General features: G+C 40.5%; 1 protein-coding gene across 2 annotated transcripts in view; it reads left to right on the forward strand.

Moving 5' to 3' along the window:
- LIN52 (lin-52 DREAM MuvB core complex component) overlaps positions 1–17,749 on the forward strand; it is a 74,562-nt gene extending 56,813 nt beyond the window's left edge. For both annotated transcript variants that reach the window (XM_072986415.2, XM_072986414.2), the window contains exon 6: positions 15,716–17,749. In XM_072986415.2, coding sequence (XP_072842516.1) covers positions 15,716–15,771 — 56 coding nt within the window. In that variant the 3' untranslated portion in view covers positions 15,772–17,749. The remainder of the gene's footprint in view (positions 1–15,715) is intronic.
- The last annotated feature ends 2,953 nt before the right edge of the window (positions 17,750–20,702 follow it).

Genomic DNA, 20,702 nt, shown 5'->3' on the forward strand with positions numbered 1-20,702 from the left:
CTCCTTCGGCTGGAAGGTATTACTGTAATTGTATTTCTGATGGGTCTTGCAGTGATTTTTGTTGTTGTTATTTTTTTCTTCGGCCGAAATGGATTAATTGCATTTCAATGGGAAATGGTACTTCGACTTACGACCATTTCGAGTTACGTCCATCTTCTGGAACAGATTATGGTTGTAAGTTGAGGCATCACTGTAGTTAGAAAAGAGACTTCCCTAAATAGCACAAGACACCAGTTTCTCCTGAAATGAGCCTTTATCACCTCCAATATCATGAAATTAGCTTTCTCTGCTTTGTCATTGGCCATGAAAAGTAAACATAGCCTTCGTTTGCTCAGGTGTAAAGTTGTAATCACATTGCTGGCACATTCAAATGCTATGAATTTTTAAAATTAATTTATATTCGCGAAGGCTTTCACGGCTGGGATCTGATAGTTGTTGTCTGTTTTTCAGGCTCTTTGGCTGTGTTCTGAAGGTTGTTCTTCCTAACGTTTCTGCAGTCTTTGTAGCCGGCATCTTCAGAGGACAGGAGTAGATGACCAGAGCAGAGAGTGCTACCCCTGTCCTCTGAAGATGCCAGCCACAGAGACTGGTGAAACATTAGGAAGAACAACTTTCAGAACACGGCCAAAGAGCTGAAAAACCCACAACAACCATGAAACTAATTTTCCCTAGTTTGACACTGAGTCAGCAGTGAGGTGGATTGTCTCAATACAAGAAGCCACAGGTTTGAGTTTGGAAGACCTGAAAAGGCCAGTAAAGCATAGGACCCTTTGGAACTTAAGAATTCGCAAAATTGCCGTAAGTCAGAATGCACTTGATGACATGTAACATATCAGCAGTGAACATTAGAAGTAGAAAAGTGTTTTCTTGCACTTTACTAGCCACTGGTGAATATTGTTGTTTTTATCACATTTTGTGAACTGGGCCTGGAATGGGTGAGTGACATGGAAGACCAGCAGTTGACTTCACATATACGTGAACGGCCATGAGATTAGCTGCCATGATGAATGAAGATAATAGGAACTTATCTTGACAGAGGTGGGGTGGAAAAGACTATTATGCAATAGGAAGTATTTTCAGAAATAGATACAGTATTTCTATATCTCTCATAAGCTTCTTAACAGAACTCAATGAGATGTTGGAATAAAATGAAACCTTACTAAAATCTAGCTAGAAAAGGGACTTTGTACACCAGTACCTTGTCATGTAGGAAAAATATACTCTTCAGTATTTTACATATGAAAATAAATCTGTGTTTCTATGCATGAGTAGACGGGCTGGGGCAGAATCTAAAAAGACCAGCGAGTGGACAATGGCAGAGTCAACAAAATCTGCCTAAGATGTACCACACACTATACTAATTAGATTACCCTGAACCTATTTAATAGACAAGGAATAATGTGGCACAGAAAACATCATTAACCCATTAAATCATTACTTAAACATAAGAAATTCAATTTATACAGTGATGATATATCTCCCATGCAGATTAAAACTCTAGCATCATTCTTTAAGAATTGTGTGTGTTTAGTCGTTTAGTCGTGTCTGACTCTTCGTGACCCCATGGACCAGAGCACGCCAGGCCCTCCTGTCTTCTACTGCCTCCCGGAGTTGTGTCAGGTTCATGTTGGTTGCTTCGCAGACACTGTCCAGCCATCTCATCCTCGGTCATCCCCTTCTCCTCTTGCCATCACACCTTCCTAACATCAAGGTCTTTTCCAAGGACTCTTTTCTTCTCATGAGATGGCCAAAGTACTGGAGCCTCAGCTTCAGGATCTGTCCTTCAAGTGAGCATTCAGGGTTGATTTCCTTTAGAACTGATAGGTTTGTTCTCCTTGCAGTCCAGGGGATTCTCAAGAGCCTCCTCCAGCACCACAATTCAAAGGCATCAATTCTTCGGCGGTCTGCTTTCTTTATGGTCCAGCTCTCACTTCCATACATCACGACAGGAAAAACCATAGCTTTGACTATTCGGACTTTTGTTGGCAAGGTGATGTCTCTGCTTTTCAAGATGCTGTCAAGATTTGTCATCGCTTTCCTCCCAAGAAGAAGGCGCCTTTTAATTTCAGGGCTGCTGTCTCCATCTGAAGTAATCATGGAGCCCAGGAAGATAAAATTTGACACTGCCTCCATATCTTCCCCTTCTATTTCCCAGGAGGTGATGGGACCAGTGGCCATGATCTTAGTTTTTTTGATGTTGAGTTTCAGACCGTTTTTTGCACTCTCCTCTTTCACTCTCATTACAAGGTTCTTTAATTCCTCCTCACTTTCTGCCATCAGAGTGGTATCATCTGCATATCGGAGGTTGTTGATATTTCTTCCGGCAATCTTAATTCCGGCTTGGGTTTCTTCCAGTCCAGCCTTCCGCATGATGTATTCTGCATATAAGTTAAATAAGCTGGGGGACAATATACAGCCTTGCCGTACTCCTTTCCCAATTTTGAACCACTCAGTTGTTCCATGACCAGTTCTAACTGTTGCTTCCTGTCCCACATATAGGTTTCTCAGGAGACAGATAAGGTGGTCAGGCACTCTCATTTCTTTAAGAACTTGCCATAGTTTGCTGTGGTCCACACAGTCAAAGGCTTTCGCATAGTCAATGAAGCAGAAGTAGATATTTTTCTGGAACTCTCTGGCTTTCTCCATAATCCAGCGCAAGTTAGCAATTTGGTCTCGAGTTCCTCTGCCTCTTCGGAATCCAGCTTGTACTTCTGGGAGTTCTCGGTCCACATACTGCTGAAGCCTACCTTGGAGGATTTTGAGCATAACCTTGCTAGCGTGCGAAATGAGTGCAATTGTACGGTAGTTGGAGCATTCTTTGGCACTGCCTTTCTTTGGGATTGGGATGTAGACTGATCTTTTCCAATCCTCTGGCCACTGTTGAGTTTTCCAAACTTGCTGGCATATTGAATGTAGCACCTAAACAGCATCATCTTTCAAGATTTTAAGTAGTTCAACTGGAATGCCATCACCTCCACTGGCCTTGTTGTTAGCCAGGCTTTCTAAGGCCCACTTGACTTCGCTCTCCAGGATGTCTGGCTCAAGGTCAGCAACTACATTGTCTGGGTTGTCCAGGATATCCAAATCTTTCTGATATAATTCCTCTGTGTATTCTTGCCACCTCTTCTTGACGTCTTCTGCTTCTGTTAGGTCCCTCCCATTTTTGTCTTTTATCATGTTCATCTTTGCGCAAAATGTTCCTCTAATATGTCCAATTTTCCTGAACAGATCTCTGGTCTTTCCTTTTCTGTTAAATTCCTCTATTTCTTTGCATTGTTCATTTAAGAAGGCCCTCTTGTCTCTCCTTGCTATTCTTTGGAAGTCTGAATTCAAGTTTCTGTAACTTTCCCTATCTCCCTTGCATTTTGCTTCCCTTCTCCTCTCTGCTATTTCTAAGGCCTCGTTGGACAGCCACTTTGCTTTCTTGCATTTCCTTTTCTTTGGGATGGTTTTCGTTGCTGCCTCCTGGACAATGTTACGAGCCTCTATCCAAAGTTCTTCAGGCACTCTGTCCACCAAATCTAGTTCCTTAAATCTGTTCTTTACTTCCACTGTGTATTCATAAGGGATTTGGTTTAGATTATACCTGAGTGGCCCAGTGATTTTTCCTAATCTCTTCAGTCTAAGCTTGAATTTTGCTGTGAGAAGCTGATGATCAGAACCGCAGTCAGCTCCAGGTCTTGTTTTTGCTGACTTTATAGAGCTTCTCCATCTTTGGCTGCAGAGAATATAATCAATCTGATTTCGATATTGCCCATCTGGTGATTTCCATGTATAGAGTCGCCTCTTGTGTTGTTGGAAAAGAGTGTTTGTGATGACCAGCTTATTCTCTTGACAAAACTCTATTAGCCTTTGTCCTGCTTCGTTCTGAACTCCAAGGCCAAACTTCCCTGTTGTTCCTTTTATCTCTTGGCTCCCTACTTTAGCATTCCAGTCCCCTAGAATGAGAAGAACATCTTTCTTTGGTGTCAGTTCTAGAAGGTGTTGTAAATCTTCATAGAATTGTTCAATTTCAGTCTCCTCAGCAATGCTGGTTGGTGCATAAACTTGGATTATTGTGATGTTGAATGGTCTGCCTTGGATTCGTATTGACATCATTCTATCATTTTTGAGATTGTATCCCATTACAGCTTTTCCCACTCTTTTGTTGACTATGAGGGCTACTCCATTCCTTCTACGGGATTCTTGCCCACAATAGTAGATATGATAATCATCTGAGCTGAATTCGCCCATTCCTGTCCATTTTAGTTCACTGATGCCCAGGATGTCGATGTTTATTCTTGCCATCTCCTGTTTGACCACCTCCAGCTTCCCAAGGTTCATAGATCTTACATTCCAGGTTCCTATGCAGTATTTTTCTTTGCAGCATTGGATTTTCCTTTCACTTCCAGGCACGTCCACAGCTGAGCGTCCTTTCGGCTTTGGCCCAACCACTTCATTAGCTCTGGAGCTACTTGTACTTGTCCTCCGCTCTTCCTCAGTAGCATGTTGGACGCCTTCCGACCTGAGGGGCCCATCTTCCAGCGTCATATCTTTTGTTTCTGATCATGGGGCGTTCTTGGCAAAGATACTGGAGTGGCTTGCCATTTCCTACTCCAGGTGGATTGCGTTTAGTCGGAACTCTCCACTATGTCCTGTCCGTCTTGGGTGTCCCTGCACGGCATAGCCCATAGTTTCTCTGAGTTACTCAAGCCCCTTCGCCACGACAAGGCAGCAATTCATAATATTACCCATGCTGTCAGCAAACTATAATAGGAGAGCTTGTATACTCCTTACATTAATTTACTCCTAATTTCCCTTGTTTTCTAACAACACCTCTTTATATAGACCATGGACCTTTCTTGTCATAGACAGGATCTTCATGCTTTTTCTTCTCCTCCTCCTCCTCATAACTGCATTTTGGATTGGTCTCGGCTAACTAGGGCTCAGCTCTAGGAGGCACAAGGAACAACTCTGTCATGTTCTGAGGGCCCCCAAATACCAGGCCCATATAAACTGTAATTTTAAACAAACTGTAAACATTCTGGCCAATAGAGGGTAGAAAGGGAATTTTTCAGTGAACCCATTTTGTAAGAGAAATGGGGAGGCCCCTCATGGATGTGGCCCTACAAGGTCCACGGATGGGCATGTGCAACCCCAGATGTTTGAAAGTTCTCCACCTTTGTTCTACAGCTTCCAAATCCCTCAGCTTTGGTCATAGTCATTGTTGCTTCTGGGAGTTGAAATATGACAACTATGGCACAAAGGTTGTGAACCAGTGGTTCAGAGGAAAGATAAATTACAGTAATATCTTGAAAGTTTGTATACCTTGAAGTATATCAGAAACAAAACAGTTAGTTTTGTTGATTATTGATGCTATTTGTTGTTTTTGCTTTTAATTATATTTATATCCTGTTTACCCACTCATAGATAGTGCTTAAGGTGTTTACAGACATCATAAAAAATAAAAGCAAGTGTAATTATAAAATCATTAGAATCAAATAAAACCAATGCGACCATAAAATCCCATTAAAATCAGTTAAGTATACAGTTTAAATAATCACAATTAATTAAACAGTTATTATAAGCCAATGTGTTTTCATACTCTTTCCAAATTATTGAGAGTGGAAATGGGTTGCAGTTCTGAGGGAACTGCCTTCCACAGGCTGGAAACCATACAGGAGAAAGCCCTCTCTTGTGTGTCTGTCAGACAATTGGACTTCTCCTGAAGGTAACGTCTGAAGAGAAACAACACCTGAGGACTCAAGATACATAGTTCGTTAAGACAGCGAGGCCATAAGTGATACAGTCTCTAATGGAATGGTTCCCAATCTTGGGTCCCCAGGCGTTCGTGAACTACAATTCCAAGAAATCCTGGTTAGCACAGTTAGTGGTGAAGGCTTCTGTGAGTTTTAAGTCCTAAGAATATTTGGGGACCCAAGGTTGGGAACTACTGCTTTAACGGATAAAACCAATACCTTAGATTGGGCCTAATAATCACTTGCAGCCACTGTAGCTCTTTCATATGCTCTCAGTACCATGTACTGTACCAGTTAGCAGCTTATTTGCTGCATATTGCACCACTTGAAGTTTCTGCATCCTCTTTAAAGCTAGTTAGGCAGCATTGCAGTGGCCGAGGCATTACATAACTAGGGCACTGATGAGTGTTGTCAAATCAGATTGAGTTAAATGTCATAACTGCACAATAAGTGGAATTATGCAGATGTACTCCTTGTCCCTGGCTCCATCAGAGAATACAAGAATTGCAAATCAAGGCATAATCCCAAACTATAAACTTGACTTGTTACGTCAAGCACAACCCTTGCTGGGAAAGCATCAATCTCATTTTTGGAGCCTGACTTCCTATTGTCCAGCAGCACCTCTCTTTTGTCTGGATTTGATCTCAGCATGTTCACCATCATCCAGTCCAGACAATATTCAAGGTATTGACTGCTGCCTTGATGTTAGATGACAAGAAACAATAGACTGGGTGTCATCCTCATATTGGTAGCATCTCATCCCAAAGCTACCAAATGAGATCTCCAAACAGTTTCATATAGAAAAGGTAGAGTGCTGAGGGACTTCACATGGTGTCAAGCAGTGCTCCAAAGCAGGGGGTACTGGTACAACCGCTGGTGGCAAAAATACAAACGTCAGACTAAGTCTCAAGATGTCTAAAATACTGGCAATGCAAACTTTATTCTTATCTTAAAAATCTCAGACTTGATGCATTTTGGCTGTGGCCTTCAGGATCCAAGAAAAAAGAGCTGTAACTATCCCTAACAGCTGTTTCTAAAATAATATATATATTTATTTTATGCTTAGCTCCTGAAGAAGGCCATAGCTGAAATGTGTCAAGCCTGAGCTTTTTAGAGCTGTTGTCAGTAGTTTTATATGTCTTGAGACTCAGCCTACCGTTTGTTTGACTTGTCAAACAGTCCTCCCCAGCCCCACTTTTTGAGTGAGGGGGATTTGAGTCAGTACAATACAGTGCTCCCAGTACCCAGTTTAGCAACACAGTCCAACAGGATGTCATGGTCAATGATACTTGAATACTACCCTGTATCCAATCCCCAGCATAGACCAATTGCCAAAGAAGTCTCAGTCTCAAAAGAGTGTTTGAAGTGGGTCCATATCATCGTGAGTGTTTGATGTCACAGGATCGCTACCATCTCAGCTATCTTTGGCAAAAATGATAAATTTGAGATTGGCCTATAATTAGTCAGAACATCTAAGTCAAGGGCTTGTTTATCTAAAAGGAATTTTGTAATACAGTGGTGCCTCGTATTACAATGCGGATTTCCCCATCGCTAATGCGAGGGCACGCTCGCATTACGATGGGGGAACAGCTGTTCTGCGGCTCCAAAATGGCCGCCGGAACACAAAAAATGGGTGCCGGTACACCCAAGATGGCCACCGTAACAAAAAAAAATGGCCGTTGGCACACCCAAGATGGCCGCTGGAACAAAAAATGGCCGCCAGAACACCCGAGATGGCTGCCGGAACAGAAAAAAAGGCCACTGGTACACCCAAGATGGCCGCCAGAACACAAAAAATGGGCACCGGTACACCCAAAATGGCCACTGGGATGCTCAAGATGGCCGCCGGTACACTCAAGATGGCCGCCGGAACAAGGGAAAACATCGGAGAACGGTGAGTTTTAGGCCCAATTGGGATTTTTGATCCGTTTTACGATGTTTTCTCATAGCGAAGGTTAATCCAGAACGGATTAACCTCGCTATGCGGGGCACCACTGTACTTTCCTTTTTATAGGAATGGGCAACCCTTCCTATAAGGAAGCATTAATCATAAAATCATAGAATAACTGAGTTGGAAGGGGTCTATGAGGCCATCAAGTCCAACCCTCTGATCAATGCAGAAATCCAAATCACAGCAGATCTGACAGATGGTTGTCTAATTTTCTCTTGAATGTCTCCAGCGCTGGAGTGCTCACCACCTCCTGAGGTAATTGGTTCCATTGTAGTATTATTCTAACAATTAAGAAGATTTTCCTGATATTCAAACTAAATCTGGCTTCCTGTAGCTTGAGCCCATTATTATGTGTCCTACACTCTGGGATGATTGAGAACAGATCCTGCCCATCCTCTGTATGACTATCTTTAACTGTAACATAAGTCCCACCTTGGGAGATTGGCTAACCAGGAGGGGCAAGGATCGAGGCAAGTAGTAACCCTTGCTGTTCCAAAATCCCTGATTTAAAAGTGAAAAAAAAATCTTAACGAAGGCAAGCAGCACCTGGATTTACATTAATCTGACCTGCTCACTTATCACAATCTGAGTGAAGAAATGCAATGTGATTTATCTGCAAAACAAAAGCTATGCAAAGCACCACCTGTCTAGTTACACGGGTGGAAAGGACCATTGCAGAGTTTGGAGAAGTGTCACTCGTCTGCTGTCTGTAGATGGGATAGTAACAGGGACATGGCTTTCTTGCAACCGCAGCGTAACTTTTTAGATGTATTACAGCTAGTGGTACCTTGCTAAATGACAACCCTGCTAAACTACAAATCTGCATGACGATGACTTTTTGCGATCGCTATATCGATTTGCAAAACAGTCATTCCTATGGGCGATTTCCCCTTAACGACGATTAGGTCTGTGCTTCGCGAACCGTTTGTTCGCAAGACTATTTTTTTTTGGCTCTGCAAAATGGCTGCCCTGTGTTTTCCGAACCCATGCTTTGCAGGGCAGCCATTTTTACAGCTGATCGGCGCTCACAAAATGGCTTCCCTATGGGCGATCTTTGCTGGGCAAAGAGGTATTTTCCCCATTGGAACACATTAAACCGGGTTTCAATGCATTCCAATGGGGAAAGGGTTTTCGCATGACGACGATTTCGCTAAACAGCGATTTTTCCAGGACGGATTATCGTCATGTGGGGTACCACTGTAATTTGTGGTCTAATTCATCCCAGGTTTTTCCCTAGCACAGCTATTCTCAACAGGGGCCCTGGCACATTTGAAAGAGGCCACAGACTAGAAACAATTCTTCACACACCACCTTATAAAGTTCATTATGTAATTTATGTAATCCTGATTCGGCCTATATTTCTTTCATATTGTGTTTATGGCTGTAACCAACAAAGGGTTAAGAATGGCTGCTCTAGCAACACCTTAGCCACCATCCTTCCTCTATAGCTTGGGGAACATGGAAAGTACCATATCTCAAATCATAACCAGTTGCCCATTTGGCTTAATATTGTCTTATTCTGACAGAAAATATCTCTCCAGAGTTTCATGCTGGGGGGCCATATATGGAGTATCAGGGATTACGTGTGGAACGCTTTGTCTGCCAAACAGATACCCTGCCACTGAGGTACATTTTTTTTCTTAAGGAATATTTAATTGTGTTATCCGATACGTATTTCTTCATATATAACACCCCTGCTTAGGATCCTTAAGGGTGATAGCTGCTTACATAAGTGTAAGTCACTACTTTCATTACTGGTTTTATCACTGTAAATCCTCCATTATTTCCTGACTGTCCAGACCTCATGGGAAGGCTCTTTACGAGATGTTGGGGACCAATGAGAATGGAGCCCCAGCGGAGGGTTCTTTTCTAATTAAATTTCCATTGGAAGGAACATCCGGAGCGGCAGTTTCCACTGTGGATTGAAGGCCAAACATTATGAGTCTTTGTCATTTGATTAAAAATGTTACTTAACCTTTAAATTGCTACAGATATAAAGATAGCCCTGAGTTTCTAATGTAATCTCCTCAAAGTTAAAATCAGGAAGATCTTTGTGTAATGAAACCCATATGTCATAGTGAAAGGATGCAAAGCGCTGGCAGAATGGGCTGCTCTCGCAAGAGATTCTGCACCCAATCTTGTTAACTAGGGCTGCTTTTGGTAATCCCTCATCTCCTCACTTGCAAGAAATCAATCTGTACTACTGAATCTCTTCAACCAGCAGCCACAAAATTTACTGCGGGAGGCAGTTTGGGGACAGTTTGTAGTTGGAAAGGAGACCAAGGCAACAAGGCTAAATAGAGGATTGAGGGATTGAAGTTCCAAAGAGGAGATTATATTAAATTGTGCTCCACCCTCCTAGCAACTGGAAAATTAAGCTTCCAATTTTGGCTTCTGCCTCTTCTGTTCACTACCTGGTTGGACATATCTATTCTAAAGCAGCAAATTTAATTCCTGGTTCAAGAGCCTCATGTTATTTATAGCAACCCAATGACTGTTTCCTAGGTAGTCCCAGGAAAGGGCGGATTTGTTCCAATACTCAGTTTTATTGTAACCTAGGCCGATTACATCCTAAATTGGTGTTTTCTGTGGTCTTCAGTGCCCCCACTTCCTCATCTAACTGAAGGGATTAATTTGTAACTGAGCTATTGCAGTCATATCCATTGTTGATTTTCTATTGTAGTGATACATGTACTGCATAGGATGGATTGTAATTTTTGTCCTGACATGATGATTCATTCTCTGGTTGCTGGCTGATGCTATGAAATCTGCATGAGGTCCCACCTCCAGTAGGCATGTCCTTTGGGTTAGGCATGTTTTTTAAAAAAACATTTCTATGACTTCTAGTACATTTTGTCGGCTATTCAGTTAGTTAAGACTCATGTCTGTTAAGTAAACAGTATACCGAGTAGCATATTTCTCTTGTTTCTTTGAATAGTCTGTAGCAAGAGCTATTAATGTAAGTTTTATTTTATTTATGGGTTTTTTTGGATGCCTTGCTGAGTTTTTTTTCCTGGGCTTTCTTTTTGTCTCCTGAGCACATGGCCTGGGGGTGGGGCCTGGGGGTGGGACTTCCTGATTTAAAAGAGCGTGTCCCAGGACCGCGCGCCGAAATTCTCAAATTTTGTATCTGGCCTTAATATGGTAAATAGGAAAGCCAATGAGATTTGCATAAGCCGGGTAGTCAGGAAAGTTTTAAGGATCAGATCATACTTTTGCACTATTAAAGAGCAGGCCGGGTAGGTGGGGCTCGTCAGCCATGGAAGGCAGCCCATCTAGGAGAAGGAAAACTCCAATTTCAAACCTCCACTGCCTTGTGGCTATATCCACTCATGGAAAAGGCTTCAGGAGTTAACCTCGAGGCAAAATCCGGAGCTGGAGTCCCGAAGGCAGCATGTGTCGTTCTGCCAACTCCTGCGACATTGCTGGAACCAGTTGTATTGGCTCTTGCCTTTCCATTGGACCATTTCAGCAATGTGGAGAGGGGGGATCTGCTGCTTGGGTAACAGCCTATCCTCCATATTACCTTACCCAGGCTTCATGCTCTGGAGAGGACACTCCTCGATTCAGAGCATGTTACCATAGTCTCTCGAGACTGAAGGATGCCTATGCTATGTGTTTTTTTGTTCATTCCTTCTGCATCGGGGATATGGGCCACAGTGCCCTTATTTTCCTACTTGTTTCTTGACCGAAACAACTATAAAGTATCTAGAACAAAAAGTCTAGATGAGGCATCAAGAATGTTAAACTGGAATGATGCAAAACATAAACACTGAGGCAATTTTCAGTCTATGTCCCCATGTTAGGATGAGACAGGGCAGGGGAACTTCAGTGGGGAAAGCTGTGGGCAACCAAGTGCCTGTGATAATGGGATGGAGCTCTGTGCAATCTGAAGTTGTCCCATGTTCCTGAAAAGGTATGGTTTAGATAGTGCCAGGCAAGACAAGAACAGCACAGAAACAAAATTGGCAAGAAAGATTCAGAAACTTCTTTACACACAATTTGGATGGCGCTTGATGGGTATGGAAGGCATCCTTAATAGGTACAGGGAACTTCCCTCAGTTCTGGATTATACATTTTAAAATTTAAAGCCTAGTTGCCTCCTTAGTGTGTATTGAGAAGAGGAATACAGAACAGCAGAAGGCTGTCTCCTGTTCCTAATGGGATTTTGTAGCAGCATGTGCGAGTTTGTTTCAGAAGTCAGAAATGAACAGATGTTGGTATAAATTACCTCTGTGTCTGATGTCTTGCAAATTAAAAGCGCGGTTGGCATCACTAAACAATTTCACCAGGTGGGGGGGGCAGGACGAGCGGATGATGATTATTGTAGCAGGTCGGTAAGAATCCTTAAGCTGCGGCAGAGCAGGATAGCAAGGATAAAGGAATGAAGAATAAAATGAGAGGTCTGTGAATTAATCAGAAATGTTAACATCTCAGATGACAAGCGAACAGGAGGGCACGTGCTCTGGAGCAGCCCCCAACTCACAGTAATTTCACTTGGAGCACAGAACTAGTCAATGCTTGTGGTCTGATTTATAGGGTGCAGCCCTCTTCAGGGGCGCATAGTTGTCATACATTCGTATATCTCCTATATGGGACTGGTGCTCCAGAAAACTTCCACTCCATCAGCAATAATGCTGTAGTTTGACATTACCTGAATGAGAACAGCGTGTGGGGTTTAATTCAAAGTGAAATTTGATGAATCTCAGACTTTCAGTAATTGTTTCCAAGTTTAGTGTTTTACTATCCCCCCCCCCCCCGCAACGCACATTATACTTGTGGTGGGTGGTAGGGATGGAATGACTGGAGAACACAAGTGTTTTCATTGCATTTTCCCCTGGAGAGCTTCATAACACTTTAGGGACTTAGAACTTGGTAAGCAGGTATGTATCATGGCACTTTATTCACGCAACCTGCATTTCCCTACCTAGCAAAAGGTGTTTATCATAGGAAAATTTGGAATACTGTACATGTATCATAGACCATTCATTTCAGATCTCAAAATCAAGGGGCAGTTTAGACAGCCCCATTAATGCAGTAAACTGTAGACTGAGTGACTGGTTTTGAGTCTTCTGTTTCTGGGTATGGTGTGGTCAAGTGCCTAGTTGACATTTCTTATCTTGTACCATATACAAATGAGATGGAAAGATATCTGCAAATTTGGGGGAACCCAGGGTAGTGGAAGTCTCAAAAATATTTAGGGGAAACTCCATGGAGGAACAGAGAAGTCCTCCAAACAGTGAGGATTAAACATGCTTGGCAGCCACAAAGTGCTAAATTGAGGACACAAGATAGTGGTGAAATAATGTATTCAGGTGAAATATGGTAAACCAATAGGTTTAGGGCTAGTTCTTTGTTTGACTTGAAGAAGAGATGGGGATTACCTTTTAGACTGACTGGGTTGTAAGAAGAACACAGGGGAACCCTGTTATATTATCTGTGCTCTTGAAGCAGTATTCCTCTACACTAATTAACTTCTAATACTGGAGCTGAGCTGAGGGGGAAAATACTCAAGAGGTAAGAAGGGTGGAATCCATTTTATTTTTGTTTCTCCGCTCTCAAATTAATATAAAAAGAAGCAACCTTCCACCCCCACTTCTCAGCAAGCCAATCATATATAATGAGCGCATGGGCAAGTAGCTTGGGCTTCAGTCCGATTCTCTAAGTCATGCATTGTGTCCTTTTGCTCTTAAACAAGAATGCATACTCAGGATCTCTTAACTCAGATCTGGGTAGGCTACATTGTGAAACAGTGTTGTAGTATTACTGGCATGAACCTCAGACTCATCAGCTGCTTTGGTGAAACTTTGTATCAGTTTTCAGATAACCACAGTTTAGTGTTGTACCTGAATCCTAAACAGTGGTTAACTGTGCTGTATTAAAACAAGCCAACTTAAAATTGACATTGGTTGATTTCAGTAAACCATAATTAAAATTGATCATATTTGGCTGGTCTATTAAAAATAAGCTGAAGTTGCAGATTCAGTAGGAACAGAGTGGATAGACAAGCTGACAGCTGCAATTTTTTTTCATCCAAATATAGTCACAGGGTAAAGTAATGCTGAGTACGATTTTTTTAAAATTAAAAACTCAAGAGTGATTCAGAAAGATTCTAGGTAGGAAAAAAAGCTGTGCATGTGAGACCACTTTCAGTCCACCCCTGTTATAAACTAATCTGATGGAGTGCAAAAATCCCCACTGCTTCTCTTCTTTTTTGCCAGATCTCCCACAAGGGAGTGGGGTATAAAATACTCATAAGATACTTGAATTAGTAACTGCAATATGCTTTCATTAATTACTTTGATAAAGTTTAAAAATCTATTGCCAGTTAAGCAGAGTTCTGAACTCAAAAGAGTTGTTTTCCGACACCCAGTGTTCTGATACTAAATGTAATATATAAGCCACCATGATTAGAAGCCTTGTTTACTTCATCCTTATCCCCAAATTCTGGCATTATGAAAGAGGAAGAAAAATGTGCCTGTCTCCTTCACGCAGTGACCACCTTTTTGAGTTCTAAATAACAGCTAATTTGAGTTGGTTCTTTCTGTATGTTTTCCAGCTTTGCAATATTTTCTATATGTGCCATGACAAATACACACAGTATTTATTCAATGTATAGTAGTATGATAGACTTGTACAAAGGCACTGGCTAGAATCCAGTTGCTTTGCATAGTAAATTGCACTAGAGTATGCCAATTGAATCTATGGACATTTAGTCAATCAACTCCTCATAGGTTTCATTGGTTGAAATAGGTCTACTGTAACTGTGACTATGCTACAGTAAGAATGAGTGGAATTTACAGAGATCATTTCACTTACCATTGGTACAATAAGCCTACTCTAGAGCAGTTTTTTTATATTAAACACGATATTTTGTTATTATATTGACTAGGCTTTTTAAAGAAATCCTTTTCTTAGTGGTTTCCAACATGGAAGTTGCCGTTCTCAGAGCTACTGCACATAGTGGCGTGTGAGAGTGGGGAAGCATTTAAGGAGCTGTCTACATTGACATTAATGTATTTTTCCTATATTAGTGAATGGCTGCCATTAAAGGGACGAATACAGCACTACACTTGATAGCCACATTTCAGTGTTAACAAAACCTAAACCTAACCTTCACTGGTATGTGGTCTGGCCCTCCTTTGCCAGATGCCCACAGGGTATTACATACCCAGGAATCAGACTTCTTTTTGCATATACAGTACTTACAACTAGAGTTACTGTTGTTGTTTTTTAAAACTTATCAGTTAAGAGGTAAATACTGAAAAAAAGACAGTGTTAACTAGAGATAGACAACATTAGAGCATCTTCATTGAAATCCTGAAAGCTCAAGTCAATAAGATCTCTGTAGGAAAGTAGCTGTGTAAAAATTCTGCAGTGCTTTTCCCAGAGATTGATGACACAGAGAGAAACATATAAAATTTCCCTTGCTGTATTAAGCATTCAGGGAATGACAATAACAGTGAGAGTGAGTCCAGCAGTGCTGTATAAACTCTGCTCTAATGCTCCCTCCTCCATAGATGATCTACTTTGGGGGAATATAAACCCCATTATGGAATAGCATTCAGGGACTGTCACTGCCAAGGGACAGTGGAAATGCTGTCTCATTTATGTTAAAATCATAAGCATCTAGAAACAAGTAATCTTGAAATGGAAAGAGACAGAAGCCCATAATCCCTAAAGGGTTATCACATCTAGCAAGATAGAGAAAGAAGAGTGAGATTCTAGATTGTGGCATTCATAGATGGGCAGAATGAGGAAACTGGAAAGGAGATGTTGAAGTTAGCTACAGTAGAAATAAATGAAGTGGGTAAAATATAAAATGCAGGCACTTCCAGATTCCTAAGAACTGTAAACCACAGTACAACTTATTTCTCAGCTTTTTCTTGGTTTTGTTGCCATTAGGCACACAAAAAAGCTCTTTAAATTAATTTCATGAGTGGTCTTAACTATTGTATACTGTCAAATTTGTCTTGTTCTTACGTTAAACTTCTCTTCCCTTCACCCCCCCCTTTTGTTTTTTCAGCAAGAGAAATGACTCGAGGAAAATTCTTGAACATCTTGGAGAAACCTAAAAAGTAACTGAATAGATGTATGGAACCAACTACACATGTCTACCAGAAAATTTCTGACATTTCTACATTATTTGAAATAAGAAGACCAGCACTTTGCCTTATTAGTTTCAGAAATACTTCTGACTCTCGCATCTTTTCTGAAAAGAAACAAAGACTACCGCCAGATCCCCTTAGTAGGAAAAGCTGAGGTTCCTGCCAGAAGCTGCTCTTGTCCTTTTGTCAGAAAATTTTAATTTAACAGAAATTTAGGCCATATTCTAATTAAAAGCAATAGCCTCATTTAGCTGCAGTGACTAGCAGCATACAGTATATTTAAAATAAAAGCAGAGATAGTTTCAGTATTAGTTATGTCTTTGTCCAAGAATGAAATGTTATTTCCTTTTCTTAGCAACAGATATTTCATAATTGTAATTATCTTTCTGAAAGTCCCTACTGTTAAACAGGACACCGGCATCGTCTAGAGATGAAACAGAATTTGTGTTCATATTTGCTTATGAAAGGACTGCCTAACTATTTTTAAGCACTCTGTATAAATTATTATTATCCACAAACACAGCAAACAAGGTATATTGGTTACCATTCTCTTTCCTTTTATGGGTCACATAGCTGAGGAGCCATATGCCAATAAATATTTTTTTCTTTTTGGTTTTCTAGACTGATAGGTTATAATGGGGGATGCAGATGTGTGCCTTGTTAAATAATAAGAAAAAACACCTGTGCCATAATAGTCAACTTCAGCAGTTTATTTTTTTATAATTATTATTTTTAACAATCAGCTTGACTTAGCTAGACACTCTTATTTCTGGAAGAAGTACATGTTTCAATGAACAAAGCAACTTTTCAGTGACAGGCCTCCATGAAATAGAAAGAAATTCTACCGTCTTGTTGACTTTGCATTATTGTATCCTTTTACAGCTCTAGAAGACAATTCTTCTGAACTCTCTCTGAACTTCTTTCTCTCATGGAAATATAGTAGGAGAGAAACTGATTCAGTCTTCGTTTTCAAATATTCTGTAAAAATTGCTTAATTACTAAAAACATGAGCAGGGCTTAAGTCAAAATGAGATGCTAGTAACTCTTTGTGGAACAACCTAGCAACGGTTAGGCACTTTTATGTCTATTGATCTCCATGAGACAGTAGAGCACATGATTGGGATATGGCCTATGTATTTTAGTAAAAACAAGATATGTCTATCACAGTACATTCAGGGGGCCCTTCCTTTTTTAGCATGTTGGTTCAGTAAAATCTTTAAACTGTTGAAGTAAGTGAAGGTGTATTTTCCTCCCAACGTGGTCACCTACTTGTAGGATAGGGATTCAAACATTAAAAGGCCACAATAAAGCTGATGGAGAACCAAAAGTGCAGAATGAGTTTGAGAGGAGGAAACTTTGGTAACAGGTTAGAGACAATGATATTTAATTTTTTTTTATCTTGACATAAGGTGTTATAGGCTTTTATATGTACGTAGCTACCCATAGCAAATTAGTGTAGATATGCATATGAGCTTTTTTCTTTCCCATTGATTTCAGTGGGACAGATTTTCATAAGTTTCCAACTTGCACATTGAAAACCATCAGATATAAAAGTATTGAACTTGGGCTGCATCATGCTCTGTATGAATGTTTGTAACTGTTGAAGGCTCCTCAAAACACATTTGGATCCTGTGAAACTGAAAAGTTCAAGAAGTGCGTTGGAGAAGTCCATGCTGCCAGTCCATTTATGAATAACAAACTTGATTAGATGTTAACTCCTCTATAGTTGAAAGAATTTCTATTTATTATGGACATTTATCCATTGTGGACAGAGCAGCAAATTGTGTATGATTCTGAGTGGGGATATTTATATATTTATATGTTTCTTCCATAGATATTGTAGGAATGTATTTTTATACATAGCATTATTGCTTGCTCTGTTATCCTAAATGAGTAATCTGTATTATGGCTTTGTGTTGTCATAAATAAATGAAGTGCATTTTCCAAGGCAATCCTGTACAATGTGGAATGTTTATTTCATCAACAACTATTAGGTAAATGTTCAATGAATCTACTTGGAATTTACTTGGAAATTTACTTGGAAATGTTTCATTGAATGTATATATGCTTGCTTTGATTATGTACCATGCAAGAAGGTAGAGAAAAAGTGTAGATGGGTCTCAGAGAATACCATCCAAACAGCCGAGGAGAAAGACAGCTAAAGCAGTGAGTAACCGTGAAGAGGTGAGATGATGAATGCTGACTTCCAAAGGGCAGCAAAAAAATATAGCGAAGTTTACTGGAGAAGGAGTTTACTGGGAGAAGTGTTGTACACACTAGGAATGCATTTGCACAAATTAAAAAGATTCAAGTACAGTGGTGCCTCGACTTACAACCATAATCCTTTCCAGAAGACGGGCGTAACTCAAAATGGTCGTAAATCAAAGCACCATTTCCCATAGGAATACATTGAAACCCCATAAATCTGTTCCAGCTTAATAATAATAATAATAATAATAATAATAATAATAATAATAATAATAATAATAATAATAATAATAATAATAATAATAATAATAATAATAATAATAATAATAATAATAATAAACCAAACAAATGATCAACCTGGGATTACCTCAGGAGATCTGCATGCGGATAAAGGATTTTCTGACAGATAGGCCATAGTCAGTAAGGATGGGATCTCACCATTCTTCTACCCTGGTACTAAGTACAGGAGCTCCCCAGGGCTGTGTGCTAAGTCCCTTCCTCTATTCCCTGTACACACATGATTGCACCCCACTGTATAACACCAATGCAATTATTAAATTTGCGGATGATACAACAGTGGTGGGGCTCATAAATAAGAACAATGAGTCTGCTTATAGAAAGGAAGTACAAAGGTTGGTACTTTGGTGTAAAGAAAATTATCTCACACTTAACATCAAAAAAACTAAAGAACTCATAATTGATTTTAGGAGGAAGAGAAATGTACATTTACCACTGTACATAAACGGTGAGGAAGTGGAGAGAGTTGGTAGTTTTAAATTTCTGGGTACTTACATCTCAGAGGACCTCTCATGGACTATAAATGCCAACATGCTAATGAAGAAGGCACAGAAGAGGCTGTATTTCCTGAGAATGCTTGGCAAGTTAAATTTATCTCAGCATTTACTTCTGTCCTACTACCGTAGCACCATTGAGAGTGTCCTAACCTATGGCATTCTGACATGGTTTGGGAGTAGCTCTGTAGCAGACAAAAAAGCTCTACAGAGAACCATTAAAATTGCCCAGAATATCATTGGGCTCCAGCTACCAACCCTGGATGACATCTTCACATCCCACTGTCTTAAGGAAATCACATAGCATCCTGAGAGACTCTTCCCATCCTGCTTATAACTTTTTTCAACTGTTACCATCTGGCAGAAGATATAGAACAATTAAGACTCGGACCACACGTTTTCTCAATAGTTTTTATCCCAGAGATATAATTGCAATTAATAATGAGCTTAAAGACCACCAGTAGTGAATAATTACCGTGTTACTTGGCCTGCAGTGTAGATGTTTCTATTTTTAGTGGGGGACTTTTAGTGGGTGGGGAGTGTTTGGGGAATTTTATGTGTGTGCATGTGTCTGGTCTCTGGGTGTCTGTGAATTTCGTTGTATGTGTATATACTTACAATGACAATAAATTATTATTATTATTATTATTATTATTATTATTATTATTATTATTATTATTATTATTATTATTATTATTATTATTAAATAGAGCAAGCCCCATCGGAATGTGATAGGGCTGGAAAATAATCACAAAAAAACACACACACCCACACACCAGCCCCATTGGTACGCGATGGGGCTGAAAAAAAATCACAAAACACACAGAGACACACACAGCCAGCTGAAAAAAAATCACAACCCCCTCACAACAACCAAACAGAGCAAGCCCCATTGGAACACGATGGGGCTGGGGAAAAAAAACCAAAAAGCATCACAGCACAGAAACATAACCCCCCCCCCAAACCCACCCTGCAAAACAAAGTAAATGTACTTACTCAGGAGCAGAAAGCAGCACCAGGCAGTTCAAAGCCTCCTCTGATGCACACACTCTAACCGTTGGGGCAAAAGAGCTACATATAAAGAAGCTCTTCGCTGACCAACGGTTAATACCTACATTTGAATTCCCCGCCTTTTCCCCCCACCTCTTTTCTATTTGCAACTCGAAGCTCCGGCCGCAAGTCAAAGCAAAATTTTGCAGCCAGAGCTGGTCGCAACTTGAAATGGTTGTATGTCAGGGCAGTCATAAGTCAAGGCACCACTGTATCATTCATGGCTCACAAAGGTGTTATCAAGGATATGCAAGAGAAAGAATTGTCTGACCAATAAGAACAGATGGTGAGAATATATGGCAGAACTGTATGCCACCAAGAAAGAGGGGTAACATCAAATTGAGGAGGGGAAGGAAATAGAACAAAAGCAGCTATACTTGATGAAGAGGTCATGTGGGCAATGAACCAGCTGCTAAATAGCAAAGCTCCAGAGGTTAATAACACCCCTGTAGAATTGCTGAAGCCAGTATCAATGACAATTATTACAGTCTTGTGCCAGAAAATTTGGGAAACCAACACATGGCCACAAAACTGGAAACAAACTGTTTATTCCATTACCAAAAAATGTGATTGTTCTGACTATTGCACGATTGCTCTATACAGCAATACCTGGCACCAGTCATCGAAAGGATTGCCAGATGCCCAAGCTGGTTTCGATCACAGTTGTGGCACCTGTGATCACATTGCACATTTCAATGGATAATGGGAAAATGTTATGAGCATCAAAATAATATCTACATGTACTTCATTCATTATAGGAAAACTTTCGACTGTGTTGACCATGACAAACTATGGAGAGCCCTAGAAGATCTTGGGGTGCCACTACATTTGGTGAAATTGGTGAAATCACTGTATG

This window comes from Pogona vitticeps, chromosome 1 (assembly GCF_051106095.1).
Source record: "Pogona vitticeps strain Pit_001003342236 chromosome 1, PviZW2.1, whole genome shotgun sequence".
Lineage (NCBI taxonomy): Eukaryota > Metazoa > Chordata > Lepidosauria > Squamata > Agamidae > Pogona > Pogona vitticeps.